General features: G+C 40.4%; 2 protein-coding genes across 2 annotated transcripts; one reads left to right on the top strand and one right to left on the bottom strand.

Annotated features, from left to right (window-relative positions):
- Positions 1 to 193: 193 nt before the first annotated feature.
- kif15 (kinesin family member 15) lies at positions 194 to 10,627 on the bottom strand. Its single transcript, XM_070920282.1, has 35 exons — positions 10,609 to 10,627; positions 10,308 to 10,338; positions 9,834 to 10,020; positions 9,590 to 9,666; positions 9,418 to 9,455; positions 9,222 to 9,319; positions 8,941 to 9,120; positions 8,460 to 8,669; positions 8,234 to 8,359; positions 7,875 to 7,997; positions 7,604 to 7,751; positions 7,310 to 7,401; positions 6,989 to 7,198; positions 6,522 to 6,699; positions 6,293 to 6,434; positions 5,587 to 5,728; positions 5,270 to 5,437; positions 5,057 to 5,185; positions 4,825 to 4,930; positions 4,515 to 4,680; positions 4,278 to 4,428; positions 4,100 to 4,185; positions 3,925 to 4,003; positions 3,734 to 3,820; positions 3,530 to 3,634; positions 3,237 to 3,359; positions 2,959 to 3,105; positions 2,756 to 2,851; positions 2,492 to 2,656; positions 2,187 to 2,281; positions 2,002 to 2,068; positions 1,875 to 1,912; positions 1,626 to 1,758; positions 937 to 1,068; positions 194 to 841 (listed from the first exon to the last, which is right to left on the bottom strand). The coding sequence occupies exons 1-35, from the start codon at positions 10,625 to 10,627 to the stop codon at positions 767 to 769; spliced, it is 4,149 nt and encodes a 1,382-aa protein (XP_070776383.1). The 3' UTR covers positions 194 to 766.
- Positions 10,628 to 13,373: 2,746 nt separating this feature from the next.
- Positions 13,374 to 18,710, top strand: tacc3 (transforming, acidic coiled-coil containing protein 3). The gene is made up of 16 exons (XM_070919971.1): positions 13,374 to 13,538; positions 14,048 to 14,175; positions 14,260 to 14,306; positions 14,390 to 15,515; positions 15,630 to 15,681; positions 15,775 to 15,934; positions 16,114 to 16,172; positions 16,272 to 16,402; positions 16,570 to 16,657; positions 16,788 to 16,916; positions 17,559 to 17,626; positions 17,719 to 17,762; positions 17,861 to 18,021; positions 18,139 to 18,245; positions 18,332 to 18,452; positions 18,558 to 18,710. The coding sequence occupies exons 1-16, from the start codon at positions 13,374 to 13,376 to the stop codon at positions 18,621 to 18,623; spliced, it is 2,652 nt and encodes an 883-aa protein (XP_070776072.1). The 3' UTR covers positions 18,624 to 18,710.
- Positions 18,711 to 19,367: the final 657 nt, after the last annotated feature.

Raw genomic sequence — 19,367 nt, 5'->3', positions numbered from 1 at the left:
TTTACCATACAATAAATACATGGACCATACACTGGAAATACACATTGCACTTAAGTACAGTACTTGAGTAAATGTACTTTCCATCACTGATCTTCATCCATAAACTGTATTTTGTGAGTTATTTTTACAGTACCATTACTTTAACTGTTCAGGAAAAAAGATCACAAAACATGAAGTGAGACATTAAGCTTACTAGAGGTAGAAAAACATTTTTTAATTACAGTATTAAAAAAGAGAAAGAAATGTGTATTATGCTTAAAAATACATTGGCTATACACCTCAGTATGATGGGAAAAACAAACACTATACCATGGATACAACTCAGATGGTCAGTCAACAATCACAGCACCAGATATAAGCACCTTAAAAAAATATGAACACAAAAATGTTCAGTTCTCACATTAACATATGGTTCAGCATTGTTGTAATGTCAATGTAGTCTGAGACCAATGTGACAAGGTGTACTAAAGTAACCAAAGTTTTGTCACAGCTGGTCTGTCCATGCCGCTGTAATGGCAGATCAATGTAAAGGTACAGTATGCCTCCAGGCAAAACCTTAAGTGGTGTAATACTATGAACACATCATAAGCAAAATCATTTCTGCACATTCCCTGAATGAAAAAAGAACAAAAATCATGAATCACTATGTCTTTGTTCTTGAAACCATTAAAAGAGTTGACCCAGTCAATAAAGTAAAAAAAACAACACTTTTTTCACTGGGAAAGATGCAAGTTTACCTCCATTCAAAAAATTAAAAATCAGGGATTCACGTCATCTCCGGTGGCAGACATCCAGTTGTGTCTCGCATTAAAGTAATCTCTGTTCTGAGCTTTTCATTTTCCTTTAAAACAAAAGAAATGAACAAAGTTGGTGTGTTAACGTTATTCACATGACCAAAGAGAAATATCCTCTGATGATAGCAGAAATGTCAGTTACCTCTTGAAGTTTGGTGTTGTCCTTTTTCAGCTTCACCAGATATTCAATCCTCTGTTTGTGGTTCTTGTGCCCCACAAGTTTTCCGTTCTCCTCCGACAGCTGAACATTCTGTTTACGGAGAACCTCGTTCTCCTGTAAAACAGAAAATGTATCAGTACTACGGCTCAAGTAATCGATTAGTCGATTGAGAGAAAATTAAAAGGCAACGGATCAATTGTTCAAGTCATTTTTTAAGTAAAAAATAAAAACATTCTCTGGTTCCAGCTTCTCCAGCATGAGGATTTGTGACTTTTCTGTTTTATATCAATTTAAACTGAATATCTTTAGGTTTGGACTGTTGTTCGGTTATAGACTAAAGATTTAAAATCGATACATTAAAAGAAAACAACTAGCAAATGAATCATTAATGAAAATGATTTGTAGTGGCAGCCCTAATCCGTACAGTTAATGTCAGTGCCAAGTTTGGCAGTTGTTACACATCCCTCGCACAGGTCCTCCTCATCATTTTGAATTTCAATGTCACACTTCTCAAATTAAAAAATGAGTTTAAATCTACACGGCCTACATATGCATACCACATTTCAGCTACTGACGATGTTGCCAGGAGTCCACTCAATCATACTTGACAGCTACATTGCACCAAAATGCTTTCTTTAGTGAATAATATTCTCATGTACTCCCACTCTGACCTGGAGTAGTTTCTCCTCATCCTGTATCCTGTGACTCAGCTCTCTCAACTCTAGACAGCGGTTCCTCAGCTCGGTGGTCAGCTCCTGAACACAGGTTTGAGACTGGGCCAGCATCGACTCCTGCGCCTGCATTCTGATCCACAGCACAAAAACACAGACTGAGCTTGTCAAGCGTCAAACATTAATGATGGATCAGAATAACATGCAACAACAAAACGTTGATTCATTTACTAAACCACAGATGCTTACCTTTTTTGAGTATCGGACAGCTTCTGCATGATTTTGCTCTGTTAATTAATGAGAGAGGAACAAATAATACATTGATTATTTAAAAAAAAAAAAAAAAAAAAAACCCAGCAGATAAACAAATACAAACCTTCTCTATTCTCTCCTCCTGCAGCTCTTTAAGTATGGACTGCTTGAGGGCGTCATTCAACTCCTCACTGAAAATCACAAGATAACATTATAAATTTTTCTAATGCCATCAACAATGGATGATCAGATGATATACAGGATGATATTTTAGGCCAGTGGATGGCTGAACTGACTGGATGAACAAACCCATTATTATTTCCATTCTGGCTCTGCTTGGTGTAAAACTGGTCAAGTAAAGACTGGATCTCCATTCGGACCATCTCTTTCTCAGTCAGCTGCGTCTGAAGACAGTGAAAATACATTATCAATATGGACAGACTTCAAAGTCCATTAAGAGAAGACTTTAAAAATGTTGTCTAATCTAGAGATTAGTCTAGAGTAGGAAAAAAAGAGTCTAAACAAGAAGAGTCTGCTATATACCATAATGATTGAGTATCTTAGTCCAATGATGAATGGCTATAGATTAATTTAACTTTTGCACAAAGATGTACCTTAAGCCTTTGGATCTCCTCATTCTTGGCAGCCCTCTCTGCGTTCAGCTCGATTAAAAGAATCTCCATGGTCATCATGGAGGAGCGGCGATTCTCTAGCTCCCTCTCCTGGCTCTCTAGCACCTGGGTCAGGTCCCTCCTGAAGCTTCCTGGAGTGCAGGGTGTCTTGAGAAACAAAAAAAGATTAAAACGTGTTACATTTCTGACTGCAAGTTAAAAATAAAAATAAGAGAATAGTACAAATAAACCACAGACAAGTCTTACCCGAGGTAATGATTTAGGCGTGACTGTCGGCTCAACAAGAGGTTTGAAACTTCCATTTCTGATAGTTCTTTCAACGGCTTCTTGCTGTTGTTGCACCTGGTACAAAAGGAGAGTAATCAATCATATTGACTGATATCGAGTTATCCTTTAGACCTTTACCTTGTTGATTATTTATTGGCTCAGAGTTGAGAAGAAAACTTCACCTTCTGCTGTAGATTCTGTATCATGACGTCCTTCTTGGCTGTTTGCTCTTGAGATGCTTGGAGGAGGCTGTTCTGCTCATCTAAGACCTTAGTGAGTCTCTCAACCTCCTCAGTGGCATAAGCAACCTCCTCCTGCAGCACCTCGACCTGAAGACAGACACACTCATTATGTATATTGTAGCTTCATTATTTCGCCAACTTTTTGCTATCCACGAAACTGGTCAGAACATTAATCACTTGCACAAAAACACACACACAACAAATTTGAACAAATGTACCTCTATTTTGCTGGATGCTACCCGCCGGTCTGTAGTTTCTTTCAGCTCACAGATTTCTGTCTGCATCTTAGAGTTTTGCTCCCTGATATACTCCCTTTCAAGGCAGGCAGCGTTGTACTTGGCCTGGAGGAGCAATGACATTATTATTATTATTATTATTATAAACCCTGACAGATTCAAACATTAAACATGTCTACAGTCTGAGGTGGTAGAGTAAATGAATAGGTAACTACAGCAGACAATTAAGTTATTTAAGACAAATACAGGGTGAAATAGGAGGAGGAGTTAAGTACTGTGATGTCTTTGATGTCTCCAGACAGGTGGGTAAAGGTCTGGTCCTTCTGGATCAGCTGACAGCGGAGGTCTCTGGTTTGGTTAATCAGATCTAAAACAACATCCTGTCAAAATACACAGGTGGGATTCAGGGGGGTAGCAGACACACTGCAATTATATTTCAAGAAATAAGAAATAGGAGAGAATTATACACTCAGGCTTACTTTGTCCTGTTCAATCTTCTGCTCCAAGCCTTTCATTGTTTCATTGGTAGAGTTTAGATTTTGCTCAAGATTGACAATTTTGGATGCCTTCAAAACAAAAACCAGACAACCAGGTTTAGCTACTGAGCTTCAATTACTGTTACGCCAAATAGTTTTAATTTTCAAACATGCATACTGTTCTTAGAACTGACCTGTTGTTGATTTTGTAGCGTCAGGTCTGAGACTTGTTTTCTAAGCTGTGTATTCTGCTCCACAGTTTCAACAAGTTCCCTGAAGGCATACATCAAGGTCGCTCGTGTTAATATAAGAGATATTTTAAATCTAAAAAAAGACAACGCTATTGACACAAAGACTGGCAAAACTCACTTTGATGTACTTTCTTTGTTTTCTCTTAACTGGGAGATCAGGGTGCTTGTGTGGTCTTGCTCAGTTTGCAGAGAATTATTCAATTCCTACAACAGAAGAAAAAAAATATAGAAGAATAGAAAGTTCACAGATCACCTAGATTTCAAGATAAAAAATGGCCATAGATGAGTTCACTAACCGTGAGCTGTGCCTCAAGTTCATCAATCTCTTGCTGTCTGTCCTGCAGCTGCTGTCTGGCCTGATCAGCCTCAAACCTGGCCTCAGCTTGCAGCTGGTCAAATGAATCCTGCAGTGACCGATGCTGCTCCAGAAGCTGCTCCCACTCCAGCCTGCAATGACGACATGGTAGTTGAGGGCACATAAACACATCAGATCAAGAAGAGTCATGCAGCAGACGTATTAGACTCATGCTTACTGGACTTTGTCAAGTTGGAGCTGTGTGCTGATCAGATTGTTTGAGAGCTGGCTCATCTCTCTCTGCTGCTCGCTCTGGCCATCTGTGAGCTTGTTCTTCACAGTGGCCAGCTCCTTATCGGACGACTGCAGCACCAGGCGTAGATCACGGATCTCACTCCTCAGCACTGAAAGGAGGGGAAAGAAAGAGCCATCACTTTGGCAGTCTTAGTCCCTACCTCCATCTGACAGAAACCTCCACGTTCAACACCAGCCAAAGTCCAGGCAGGGAAACAGGTGATTAAAACACAGGAGAAACATCAGGACTTTACCTTCTGCAGCTTGCTGTTCAGACTGAAGGCTCTGCTGCAGCTCACTGACAGTTTCCTGCAGGTTGAGCTGATCTCTGGTCTTGTTAGCTTGCTCAGTAGAAAGTAGCTGCATCAGGTGCAAAGAGCAATTAGGAAAACAGTAGTTAAGTTAAGGGCAAAAATATATATTTTTTTCACAACATTAAATTTGTATAAGACAAATCTGTAGATGAGGAACATGAGGAAATTCTACCTCATCCTTGCGATCAGACTCTTGTGATATCACAGTGATCTGCTCCTCAAGTTTAGCAATTTGCTGCAACAGCTTGCTGTTCTTTAGCTCCTCCTCATTCAACTGTGTCTGGACACGACTCGCTTGCTCCTGATGAGAAAGTATCAGGCAATGAGAGGACTTTGTGTTTTTGTACACATATTAAAAAAAAAGGGAAAATCCACAATGCTGTACCTGCACTTGACGCAATTCCTCAGTCAAGGCCATCTCAGTCATGTCTGAAGGAGGCTGCTCAGACCAAATGTCGTCTGCATTATTGTCTGTCCCATTCAGGTGGTCCGGGCTAGAGAGAGGCGCGAGACGTGACCGCAGGTTGTATGTTTTGGTTGGCGTGGTGAGAATCTAGTAGAATAAATATTTGAAGGATAAAAGGAAAATTACTTTTCACAATACTTGTTAGAGAATTAGCAAGACAACAGAAGTATATTTACTAAAGAGAGGTTATAGTTTGCCTCAAAGTGATCTGAATACAAATTTCAACATCCACTCACCTTTATAGTTTCAACGTGAATTCTGTTCAGCTCGGAGACCTCCTGTTTCTTATAAGCATTTGTGGCTTCCAAAATGTTTTCCAAATGCCTGTTGGACTTGTCGAGGTATCTTTTCTCAGACTCCAGCTGAGACATCTGTTTCCTAGAATTCGAAGCACCATTCAACAAGGACATTAAGCTCTGCAAAACGTACTTTATAAGCCTGTAAAGACATTGTATGAAAATGGCATCTTTCTTTAAACTCTAAAAACAGCTTTTTCCTGAAGCTAGAAATCATAGCTGTGCGATAATGATTTATGTGAATAAATAATGGATTTAATAAGTAGGAGAGGATTGTAACACCATCAAATATATGGAACAGAGATATTGTTTTGCCAAATCAACCAGCCCAAATGGAAGTCAGGAAACTAAGATACTTTTCTTTTTCTAATTATAAAACTGTATGAACTCCAACATCTATTTGGCCTTGTAAAGACAGCAGTTATTGACAAGAAAACCTGTCCATGAAAAGAGCCTGTACACTGTGTGCTCACAAAGGTGTTTAACTGTTTATTGTTACTGGATTTCATGATGGTGAAAGGTCTTGGCACATATTTCTAGCATTTGGAAGGAGCTTGTTCCTGAACATCTGCTAAGCTTTTCTGGATAATGCCCATGTGCCCATTTGGTTTAAGAGTAGTTTTCTTCATTAAAATACCCTCCTTACTTAGTAATTTCTTTGTACTCCTCAAAGGCCTGAAGGGCGGCCGTGAGGTCGGACTGTTTCTGAAGCAGCTGAGCCTTCAGCCTCTCAGCTGTAGCTGCCGAGACGGTATCTGCAGCCACAGGGGTTGAAGAGGCTGCTGGAGCTGTGGAACAACATGAGTTTATTGACATGTATACAGATATAGTACTTTTAACTTGACCTTTTCTTTGATCAAGCTTAATTATCTTACGCTCTGTGGGTCTTTCTGTCTCCATAGCCCTCTGGAAGGTGTCATCCAGCTCAGTAGCAACTTGGATTGCAGCCTCTTCAGCTTTCACCACTGATTCAAGGGAGCGGAGTTGACGGTTCTCCTCTCTGAGGCTGAAGTTCTCCGCTGCATATCGAGTCATCTTTGGGTGATGTTCAACCTAAAAGGGCAGAAGTGTGTACACAGAAAATGGTGTTGAACAGATACTCCAATGTGGAATTTATGGCCATTATTTCAAAAAAAATAAATAAATAAACTACTACAGAGGACCTAAAGTGCCTTTCAGAGTACGCAACTATGAAGAAACCTATCTTGGATTTTAGAGGAAATAAATGTTGTCATTAGATTTGAACTATAGGTCCTTCACACTAGCCATGTATCCACACATTATACAGACATGGTCATCAGCAGTGGGTTAGGAAGTGCTCAAATGATATTGGATTTTGTACCTGATCTCTCAAGATCTTTATCTCTTCTTTCAGCTGGTCAATCAGAGCCTGAGACTCCTTGTCTGACAGAAAGCCTTGTCCTGCCTTCAATTTTTTCTCAAGGCGAGAGATGTGGTCCTCTCGAAACCTGACAATCATTCGGCTGGAATGGATGAACTTGTCTTTCTGGGTCCAGGCCTCCTCAAGCTGAGCCACCTTCTCAAGCAGCATCTGAGTGTAGTCAAACATTATTGTAAGTTTCCCTGCACCAACATTATTTCCTTACAGCAGTATCATTTACAAAAATACATGACAATACAAAAAAAACACCATGTCCCATACCCTCTTCTCCTCTTCTCGCTTCCTCCACAGACGAACAGCAGCCATAAATTTTGCTTTATATGAGATGTCACGTTGAATTTCTATCGATGGACCTGATGAGAAAAGCTGATTTACACTTTTGCAACACACCAGAAAACACGTTTAGACACATGCAACTTTGCAAGTAATACACTAACCCGAGGAATTGTATTTAATACATCAGTGTATTAAATATTGGATGTGTGCAAATGGTTTAAAGAGGATGTTACTTTGTGGGTGTTAAGGTTAACATATGTTTGATCTGCGTATTGTTACCCATGGGGAGTTCAGGTCCCCCTGGTGCTATATCTCTCCCATAGTCCACCGCCTGAGAAGCCAGTGCCTGTGCAAGCTGCTCCTTCAGCTTCTTCACCTCAGCTTGTAACTGCCTCACATTTCCCTGTGTGTCTTCATTGATAATGGCCTGGCAACACAGAATAATTGCACAGGGATGAGAATAGAAAGTGCTCTAATTTTGAAATCATCAAAATTAGAAGAAGTCTAGTCTGTTTTAACAGAATATAGAGTTGTGTTTGATGACAGATACCTTATTCTTGATCAACTTTGCTCTCTGGGCGAACTGCAAGGTGGACAGCGTTTCTCCAAAACATTTTGAACCAGGGTGAACATTGGCTATGATGTAAGTCTTTGCATTTCCTCCAAGAGAGTCCTGAAAAAACAATAAAATTCTTACAGTGCATGATATCTATTCAAATCATAATGCAATCACATCTTTGACGGTAATATTTTAAAGTGTTATATTCTACCAAAGCAAAAAGAAGTATATTAATGAATGTGAAGAACAATTCAATACTTAATTACTCAAGTGCACGAGATTGATACTTGTACTGTACATACAATCCCTTAATCCCAGGGAAGCGGACTCTTGCATTTAGAAACACTCACCCTTAGCAAGAAGGTGAGTTTAGAATCCCTGTAGCAGATGTGGCGGTTCTTCCCATTGGACACATCAACCAGTGCCATGATCACCTGACCAAGGCACATGAGGGAGCGATTGATACTGCTGGCCTCCTGAAAGAGAAGTAGTACAGACAACAGCTGTTAGCAACAGCAAAAATCATACATGTAGTTATACCTCAGTAGGAGACTGAATTCATGGATGAAGCTTCACCTTGAGTCTGGAGCCTTCTGTGTGTGTGTCTTTCTGCCTCTCAGACCCTGCCAGATCTACCAGGTTCAGCTGAGACATTCGGATGTTCACCACTTCATTGATGGACTCTTTGGACTCCAAAGTCATAGTGAACACTGCATGAGATCTGGAAGACTCACGGTTCATAGAAGTGGAGGCCACTCGTCGATTACGCCAGCCCATAGACAACACCTAAGTGGTTTCAAACACAAATTCTGTACACTCCCACAGTACATTTCTTGAGATGGCACCTGCATTTAATGAATGATCAAGTTAATGTGATCTCAACAGTTAGACACTGCTCAATAAAGAACACACTTTTTTTTTTACATTATGATGGAACTGGATACAAGGTATATAGGACTAGAGGGGTTTCGTCACCTCTAACGAGTCATGAGTGTTATCATGTATTATAGTAAGTACAATAACCTTCTATGAGTCACAACAAGCAAGGTATTTATACCTGGTAGGCTTCAGCGGCTGAGTTGACAAACTTCTCCACAGCTCCCTCAACAAACACACCTTTCTTGATGTTTTCCCTGATGAAAAGGCTGGCTGAGGCTGTGTCCAGTAGGTCATAAATTTGTTCATTGTAAATCTCAATAAATGAACATTTACAAAGGAAACTCTTGGACTGGGCAGACTTTAAGGAAAAATAACAAACAAAAGCACCAAATTCATTAGAAAACAAACATGAAATATTGGTTTACAACACCTTCATAGTGATGAAATGTTTCAGCTCACCCTTTCCACTTCTCTATTTATGAGAAAAAACAGGTACTCAAAACTTCGAGGAATAACCCCCCTTAGTTCATCTGTGAAGTTATCCAACTCAGATGGTCCTAGAGTGGGAGAGAAAAATAGTGTCATTTCAATTGTTCTATTGCTGGATCTTAAAGAATTTGTAGTACACAATGCAAATAATATATCGAATACTCACCAAGCATGGTGAATGTTTTCCCTGAGCCTGTTTGTCCACTGCAGAAAAAGGAGAGGAATCCAATAAGAAATTGAATGGGTGTTTCACATGAAGCACAATGCAGACTGATTGAGCCTTAAAATATTTTTATATATATTTTATGCTGTTGATAAAAAACATTAAGGTCACTTACTAGGCAAATATAGTACCATTGTATCCATTCATGCAAGACTCAACAATATTCTTCGCCACACTGGAGAATACAGAGTCCTGTTGAAGAATGAAAGATAAAGATCACACACACACCGACCAGGACCAACTTTATGAGTCATACAGGATACATCCCACACTGACAAATCAGGTTACCACTAGTCACTCAATCTAGTTTCACCCATGCCAGTGGCATGTTGATAATACAACAACAGTGCGCTTCCAACCTGAGATGTGTCCATGTCAGCAACATGATCATAGGTGAAGGTTCGTGGTTCGGGTTTTGAGAGCAGACGGATGGTGTTGGGTGAGGTGACTGTGAGACACAGACTCTGATCTCCATCTGTGGTCAGCCCTGTTCCCTGGGTCAAAGGTCGCACTCGCACAAAAACTTTGATTGAATCGCTGTCACTGCTGTAGGACCAGGATTTTAAATAAAAACATTAACACTTGTAAAACATACAAATTGAGCTGATGACAGCAAACAATAAACCTAACAGTTAAACTTACAATCACCTTAAACAGAAAAAATAACCACTCACAGATAACTTACTGTACATATATTGCATTAGCCCTAATCCAGGGCCGTATACTAAGGGTATTATATGTTAGTATCTGTAACGTTAATGTTGGCAAAGGTAGCGTAGTATTGTCAGTTTTTATTTGGATGAAACAAGCAAAGCCTCCTAAAGGTACATTACCTGGCACCAAGTACGGTTGAATCGCCAGATCCTGTCAACAAAATTATAAGATTGTTAACATTTGTTTATCTTTAGTTAAGTCAGTAAACCTATAACTGCGCGTTCAAATGGCTAACGTTAGATATCAACATAGTAGCTTTAAAGTCAATTCGCTAAGTCATGTTAGCTGACTGAAACTCGGTTAACTAGCTTGCCAAGGTTAACTAAAAACAGTGAATGTTAGCATTAAGTGTGCCTGTCTGTGGCATGCTCACAGCATTTTAGTTCGCTAACCGAACAAACAACATGTTTGGTGCGCTACCTTTTCCACTGGAATTCATTGTTGACAAAAAAATGTTCGCCGTTATCTGGTAAAATCAACTTTCTTCATAGTAGAGTCAGACGAAATGAGACGACACTGTTTACATCCCTCAAAATTGGCGGGCAGGTCAGCTTCTACTTCTTCTTCTGCTTCTTCTTCCTTTAATGTCGAGCTACAAACCAGCGTGAAAGGTGCATGCCGCCACCTACTGTACCGGAGTGTGCAACACCATAACTTCATGAAGAGTTTTGGAAGTGGATATTCGAACTGTTTCCTCTGTGCAGTTACAAATCTCACATTTATCAGTTTATTTCTTGCTCATGATATGAAGTGAAGTGAAGTGAAGTGGACTATTAGGTCTATACTACTATATAAGCCATAAAGCCAGTTGTGCCCAATCGGTCAAAATGCTCTGCAATGGAAACCAAAGACATCCTGTGCACACCCAAGTTATATGCATTATACCAGTTTATTACTGGTTGGTAAAGCATAAAATGTTACAATAACTACTAATAAAGTCAATATTAATGCAAGGACTGTACGTGCGGACACGACAAATATTATGATTTTATTTTCTAAATTTAAAAAATATAGTTATGTATATTTGATTTTTTTTATCCAGGCCTGACTCACAAAGGCTCTCTGAAATTACGCAAGATGTTTGATCAGGACGCAGATGAGAATTCATCTGAGCTGAAGGGCACAATTGACGACCAGGATTTGTGGTGAAATTTGTTAGTCTTCAAACAGGGATCTGGTGTTCGAAATAAATAAAAAAAAAAGTAATGAGAGAAGTCTCCCCGCCTCACTTCCCACTTCGCTTTCAATGCCTCTATACTATCCAAATCACTTTGGTTTTTACACACTCATAGAAATCAATGCTGTGACCCAAGTTTGTCTATGTACTCAACAGGATCATTTTATTGCCCTGTAATATACACAGTGTCATGGCTTTGCTAATGCGAAAAACAAGCCTTGTGTGTAGCTGAGTGTTTAGTCGTCGAAACAACTATCTTCTCTATTATCTTTGAAGTTGGCCCATTGGGCGCAGCGGTCGATTGGATCACATCCGTTCTCCAGCACGATTGGCTGCTCAACCAGGAAGCGCGTTTCCTTTGAATGTTTCTGGCGATTTTATTGGTACGTTTCAAGACTTTTAAATTCCAAACGGTTGTCACACAGAGAAGGCGAGGGGTTTTCAAAACCATATCATTGCATCTTAGTCACCCTGCAGTTGAAGCCGTTATAATTTCGGCATCTTTTTTCGAGGTAGGTGGTGAATGTAGGATGATTATATAGTAGCTTACGTATCTCACTCTTTTCTGTTCATAAAACGCAACATGTTTTCTTAACGTTAACTTTAGCTAGGTCTAATGTTCGTTATGAAGTACGTTAAGAGTTAGCTTAGCTAACGTAGCCTTTGTTGTTAATTTACTGTCAACGCTAGTTATGTTGATATTAGTCTAATTTAACAATCTGTTAAATGGGTTGTGGCTTTTATGACAAATGCGTAGTTAAAGTTTGTTAACGTTAATGACTCACGTTAATTTAGCCCTCTATGTTGAGTCGCACAGATTACATGCAGTGTTGAACGCTAACGTTGGGTGTCAGCGGTAGCTAGAACTAACGGATGGATGGAAATGTTGCCAACATTGGTCCCAAGACATCAATAAGACAAAGATGTTATTCACTAACCATGTCTGCGCGCAGATCTTGCGTGGACGTGTGAAGGCATATCTTGGGATTCAACCTGTTCTTGGCCTCCAGTAACGTTACCAGAAGCGCCTTATTTAGGACCAACATGTTAAAAGTTTTTCATCGCTGACATTTGTGTACTTGCTACTCGAATTTTAAAAACCCTGTGTTGACTGTAGGTCACCACGTTTTATCAAAATCATTACAATGTTTCATAGGTCAACATCAGTTGGAGCAAACGAGTCAAGCAAAAAGTCATTTGGAGTCATTTTGAAGTGTTTCACTGATTTAAGGTCATTCCACCAATTATACTTTCATTAACCCTTTTCACAGCAGACATTTTGGCATGTCATAACACGAAAAGCACAGGTCATTAATAACATTAACAATGGCTGCATAAGTTTTGCCAGATCCAGGGCTCTTGCATTGTGCATGCTCGCTCACTAGCATGGCTTACTGGGACCCATAATGGAACAGTCATTGTACAAACATGACAGAGTCAACTGTGTTTCTCCTGCTAGGACAGTCAAAATGAAAAAGGTCTATAGTCTCTTCAGGGCTGATATATTAAATACATTGAGATTTGTAAAACGAAAATACATAATGCTGTATTGGCTGAGTAGATATTATATCTCCTGAACTGGACATTTTACAGTTACAGAAAAATGAACTTGTTAGTGCTCTCTGGTGGACAAACTATGAAATGGCTTCCTCAAACATCTGTTCACATTTCTGTACTGCAATTTCTTGTTATTTATTGGCCACCTTTCTTATACCCTGCAAAACATTTCCTTATCTAGAGAAGGAGTGTATTATACCAATAAAAATTACAAGCACATGCAAACCAAGATTCACCAACTTGAGTAAATTGGTGGAGTCAGGTGTCTTGATGCTGCTGTTAACTTTGTGTCAGCTTCCTCTGTACAGATAATCTTTCCACACATCAGTAAACCCCACGACCAAAAGCGTCTTATCAACTGGGTGCAGCTTTCAGGATGACTCCTCCCTCAGACTGTAGTCGGGTCGTTCCAGCCCTGTAACGTACAGTGTGTCTCTCAGCTTTTTACAGGATGAGTTCTGTTGATGTGAATGATGAGAATCGTGGGGTCTGCCCTGGGGGAAAGCAGAACAACTCAATTAGCGACATTTTTGCCCTGGATCAGCCGACTGGGAGGCCCTCCATCCTGCGCCAGACAGAGAACCTGCCCAGCAAGACTGTGCCAAAGGGGACGAAGGTACAGAACCAGCTCATTTTTTTAGATGTTGTGTTCCCCTTCTCATCTTGATTGTTTTTACATACCAAAAGGACACCAGGTTAAACATTATATACACTTAAAATGTAAGTGTCACCCAGCAAAGCCTCTTTTACAGATCTTGTTAACCTGAAGTGGCAGACAGGGAGATTGACACCTGCCTGTCCATAAGTTTCATTACACCTTTTAACACCAGACATCTTTTTAAATATTTCATTCTTTGACTTTAAGTTTGACCCTCCCCAGTGAATTTGAAGCATAGTTCTACACAACTTTATTATCCATCAAAAAAATGGAGAACACTTGTGTTGGTGGACAAAGCTATAAAAAGGATAATTTCAGACATGTTTCGAGCACAAATTTTCTATACTAACGTTTGCTGCCATAGGGTTATTTATATATTATTACATTTCTTTCCCATTCATTTTTTTCTGTAGATCATTTTGTATTCAGGTAACATTTACTATACTGATCAAATTACTTGTGTGTAGGTTTGTTTTCAGACTCCAAGAAGAGACCCTGTGAGTAAAAGAATTCTATCTCCCACCAAGTCTGTCAAGATGACAAGCGTGGACGAGTGTACAAAAGTAATGGAGTCCTTAAATTTGGATAAAACAAAGTAGGTAACATTTCTCACACTGCAGCATGCCTCCAATGAAATGACTGATCAGTTTAAGTAACCATGTCTGCTTTGTTTTTACAGTACTTTGCCACCAGATGCCACTGAGCAGCCTGATGAGCCCAAACAAGGTCATTTGTCCAACAATACAAAGTTATTTTCCTTGAATGTCTATGTTGAAAAATATATGATAATCTTCTTTAATGTTCCACAGAAGTGTCATCTTATCCTGATGATGACATGCCCATACAAAGCAAAGGAGGCTATCAGTTGGATTTTGACAACCTTGAAGCTATGGATCCATTTCAGGGGTCTAATAAGATGGTCCTCTCTCCTGCAAGGCCTGCTGCTGAAAACCCTCCTACAGATCAAACAGAGTCTCAACATACAAAACCAGAGAATATCTCGGAGGAACCTACCAAAATAGAATCGGCACTAGACGAGACACTTCCATTCACCCCGTCTGTGGAAAACTCACTGGTTGACGTCTCCGCCAACATCAGCTCCACAGAGAGCAGTGTGGTCACAGTGCTGAAGGTCTCAGCGGTTGAGGAACAAGATTCATGCACTGCCACTCCTGATGAAAAACAACGTGCTGGCATGTCTGTAAATGTTGATGAAGGCAAAGTATCAGGCAGTTTTGTGGAAGATGCCCCACTGCCAGCAAAAGGTTCTTACAGCTTGGATTTTGACAACTTTGATGCAATCAATCCTTTCCAAACTGGTGGTTCTAAAATTCAGAATTCCCCTGTCCTTGGGAGAAAAGTGCCAGACTATAACCCACCTGTGGATGTGGCACAGATAAAGGAAGATGAACCCACAGATGTTGACATACCTGATGTGGCTCAAGAGGTGCCTGTTCAGCCTGAGGTGAAACCTATAGCTGCGGTGGCCCCAATCTCAGCTAATGCTGCCAAACCTTCAGCGGCTGAATTCACGTCACAGCCAGCTGATGCCCCAGTCAAGGAGGGACCCGTCAAACTTGAGTTCAATTTTGATGATGGCAGTGAGGTCAAACAGAAGCCGCCACCTAAGAAACTTGGCAAAAGGCCTCCTGGTCTAAAACCTAAAGTGGGGAAGCCGGCGTGTGACGTCAAACCACCAAATGAAACTCCTGTGATGCCTGCAGCTGGTGACGTTGCTGATGTTCCAGTTCCCAAAGCGTCTTACTCATTTGACTTTGACAAGTTTGACAACCCGAATTTCAATCCCTTCGGCACAAAAACAAACATTGGCAACTCTCCAAAGTGCAGCAAGAAACCCGGCCCTGTGCTCATGGAAACCTCCATTCCAGAGCAAACAGACGAGCCTGTGGAGAAGGAAGCTGTATCACCAGCATGGTACGTCAACTTTTTTTTTTATCTGAGTGTGTCAAGCATTTATTTGCAGTGGACACTTCACTTGCCAGCAATACTTTATTACACTGTAAGTTTGTACACTTTTGCCCTCTGTAGCACTGGAGAGACTGTCCCAGCTGCTGAGCCCAGCCCTGGAGCGGTAAGAGAAGTAAGGCAGTTTGATACAATCCCAATACATTTTTGTTAAACTTTCCTTTGGTTGTGTGTTTTTCACACAAAATATGTTGCTGTGTAATGACAGAATAATGAACAGGCAGCTGCCGCAGACCACGACAGGGGATTTCAACTTGAAGCTGAAGCCCCGGAGAGTCTTCCTGAGCTTTCTGAGTTGTGTCTACCTGAGCAGAAGTCACAGACCACCCTGTTAGAATTCAATGACGAGTTTGTTCCCGGAGCTGTGTGTAAGTAAACGTTGGCCAGAAATTTGGTGTTTGGTTCACCCTTCTCACGTGTATGATTTCATAGAAGTTGAATTACCTTTCTATTGCAGAAATGCTTCATTCTGTGTTGTAATGTATTCTCTGTGAATTGTCATTAAATGGAAGTCTCATTGATGTTAACCTGTGATCTTTATCTCCAGTCATGGCCAATGACTTTGATGGACAAATCGATTACCTTGAACAGTTTGGGTCCAGCAGTGTAAGAATTTACTTCATATAGTTCTTAAATAACTACATTCGTTGATTGTCAATGCATGATTGAAACCTTTTTAAATGTTTGTGTTTTTTTGGTCTGCAGTTTAAGGAATCTGCATTGAGGAAACAATCCTTGTACCTTAAATTTGACCCCCTCCTGAGAGAGAGCCCAAAGAAGTCTGCAGGCCCTTCTGCTCAGACCCACGTCCCTCGCCCCGCTGCCTTTGTTTCACGGTATGACGCACTTCTGTTTTCACTTAACTCTGATTGCTGCTGTCACTGGACATTAGGGCTGATTTTGTTCTGCTTTGGATATCTTGTACAACAAAATGAGGGTTGTCTGAAATGTAACCACTTTGACCACTTCACAAATTAGTTTGTTTTTTTCCTCCCCGATTCAGGCTTGAAACTCCACAGATGGCAGAAAAAGAGACTGCAAATGGATCACTAAAGGATGATTTCAAACTGTTTGATGATGCTACAGCACCAGTAAGTCACTATTGACTGAGCCTGGTAACTTAACCGTATTAAGTGCCTGTCCACTGTCTTGGAAACAACATTCAATGCCTCCTTGCAACGTCTCCTAACTTTATTTATTTACGCTTGAACTGTCATCCAGCCTCCTCCAATCCTTGAGAGCCTCATCCCTCCTTTCCACCAGCCAGCAAACACAGAGGATGCCATTATTGAAGTGCTGAAGTACAGTCAGAAAGACATGGATGCCGCCATCGCCAAGGTCCAGGCAGAAGTACGTCCCGCTCAATGTTCTGTGATTTGACAAATGACATCAGTTGTTACAAACACTAAAGAGATTTTCCATTTGAAGTCAAGTCTTTGTTTGGGTGTATGTGAACACAAAACTTTTGTACTGACTGAAACAACCACACTAGACCTTGTTCATAGCGTGGTTTTCTAAACAATCCCTGGAGCAGTTTAGAATAATCTGATTCAACCACAGTGCATTCTGGGTTAAACACAAGCATCAAAGAAACGAGCAAATGTCAATGATCAGCTGATCTTGTGTCTAAAGCAAGAAATTGTATGAAAAGGTATGTTATTCATTTTCAGTCATTTACTGAGATCAGTATTTCATAAAAAGTGGGATAATCCTTTGTCAAACATGGGGACCAGAAGAGGCTCAGTATTCAGTTCAGTGGCGATTGTGATCATCAGAAATGTCACTGAAGTTTGTTACCCACTCAAAGTCCATTCTTAAATTTGTGTTGAAGCACAATCAAACAAATGCACAAATTTAAATTAAAGTAAAAAGTTTCCCTCGAATTGAAACACACAGTGTGTAGGTTGGAAAAGGCTATTAACAAATAAATTATTGGTTTTCTAAATGACACAGATTAAACACCGCAATAATTACGTGTGTTTTCTCAAATAGGCAAAAGAAAAAGAGGAGCAATGGAATGGAAAATATAAAAAGCTACTTGACGATGGTCAAGAAATGAGGTGAGCCATGCTTTGTTTAATTTTGTTTTTGTCATTTTAATTTAATGTCAATGTTTCAAGACATTTGACAACCTTTTATTTTTCTCCCACAGGAAAATAATTGCAGAATTTGAGCTCATGATTGCCAAAATGATGGGTAAGTTAATATAAGTTATGTACATGTCACAGTCTTAAGGACTTTTGATTTAATGGTTTGTTTTAAAAAGAGCTCTTCACTTTTCTTGTTTTATTCAGCTGATCAAGAGACGGAGAGGGAGGTGTCCCAGGCGAAGCTCAACGAGGCCCTGCTGGAGAAGGAGCAAGTGTCCAGTGACCTGAACGCAATGGAGAGATCTTTCTCCGACCTCTTCAAGAGACTGGAGAAGTACAAGGATGTTGTTGAGGGTTACAAAAAGGTTGGAAAACATGAACACATGTCCCGTTTATAAACCACAACTACCTGACATATGTTTAGGTTTTAACAAAAGCTGGAGTTTGATTGGTAAATTGTTATCTGTTCCTTTTTTCGCCAGAATGAACAGACACTGAAAGCTTGTGCTCAGGACTATCTGGCACGGATCAAAAAGGAGGAGCAGCGCTACCAGACCCTTAAAGCCCATGCTGAGGAGAAAATTGGCCAGTAAGAAAGCTGACTCTCTCATGTGTTAATGGTGTAAATTGCAAGACTTTGCAGTGGTCTGACGGACATTTATATTTCATCTTCAGTGCAAATGGAGAAATTGCTGAGGTGCGGTCTAAGTACAAGGCCGAGGTATCTGCACTTCAAGCGCAGCTGCGGCGGGAGCAGCTGAAGGTGCAGTCGCTGGAGAAAAGCCTGGATCAGAAGGTGAGTGAAGATGTCAATAAGAGGCAGAGAGTCTGGAAGGTGAGATCTAAAATATTATCTTAATGTTTTTCTGATTGTAATTCTTTTTTTGGTTTGTTTTTACAGGAGAAGGAGGCTGAAGAGCTCACCAAACTTTGTGATGAACTTATCAGCAAAGTCCAGAAGGGTTGAGCTCATTTGTAAATACTGTACTTTCTTTTATTGTTGGTGTCCAGATCATTTTCTTGTGTAGTGTCTTGTTTGTCTTTTATCAATGTACTTAATACTGTAAAAAAGTTAATAAAGATGATTTACAAGTTTAAGTGACTTTGTGATAATTAACACTTATTTCTGTTTTTCCATTTTAATTTTTGCATGACTACAAACCACTAGGGGGCAGTGTTTGTCTTAATGTTCTGTATCTTGTCTTATGGGTTTTGGATTTGAAGCATTATTCATGCATATGGAAGTAATATGGCTGTTTGAAGCCTTTAGAAAACGTTTTGTTCTGTGTAGAAGTTCTACTTTAAACACAAGCTATTGAACGTACCCTCCTCATCTGTCTGGAGCCAAAGCTCATCCCCATCCTGCAATGCTTACAACAAAACAAGAGCTCACCTGACACAATGCTCCCCTTCTTTCCTGAGCAATCACAGGGTCCTGTCACATTCCCAGAGCAGGACAATGCACTTCCTAAATGGTGAAAGGAAATCCTACCTAGATTGGAGTTGAATGAGGTGGTAGTGCGGACCAGGCGGGGGGGAGGCGGAGAGGGTCGATTCACTTAAATGGGGAAAGATGCTGGTCACTCGGTGTAGTCTTGCAGGGGCCATCACTCATCTAAAAAGGGACTGTGTGAGACTGTTCGTGTGTCTGTACGGTATCTGTTCAGTCATTCATCCCCAGAAGCTTCTGTCTCTCTGCTGGCTGCCCTCT

This window comes from Enoplosus armatus, chromosome 15, assembly GCF_043641665.1.
Source record: "Enoplosus armatus isolate fEnoArm2 chromosome 15, fEnoArm2.hap1, whole genome shotgun sequence".
Lineage (NCBI taxonomy): Eukaryota > Metazoa > Chordata > Actinopteri > Centrarchiformes > Enoplosidae > Enoplosus > Enoplosus armatus.
Note: the sequence above shows the minus strand (reverse complement) of the source record. Positions and strands in the feature narration are given on the sequence as shown.

Bases quoted from the DNA above. Each gene is read 5' to 3' on its own strand.
- kif15 (XM_070920282.1), bottom strand. The intron at 9,667-9,833 runs GTTGGAAGCGCA...ATTCTTCAACAG, and splicing joins CTGACATGGACACATCTCAG to GACTCTGTATTCTCCAGTGT. The intron at 842-936 runs GTAACTGACATT...TTTGTTTTAAAG, and splicing joins ACAACACCAAACTTCAAGAG to GAAAATGAAAAGCTCAGAAC.
- tacc3 (XM_070919971.1), top strand. From the start codon at position 13,374: ATGAGTTCTGTTGATGTGAATGATGAGAATCGTGGGGTCTGCCCTGGG. The intron at 15,935-16,113 runs GTAAGTAAACGT...CTTTATCTCCAG, and splicing joins GTTTGTTCCCGGAGCTGTGT to TCATGGCCAATGACTTTGAT. The intron at 16,917-17,558 runs GTACGTCCCGCT...TTTCTCAAATAG, and splicing joins TCGCCAAGGTCCAGGCAGAA to GCAAAAGAAAAAGAGGAGCA.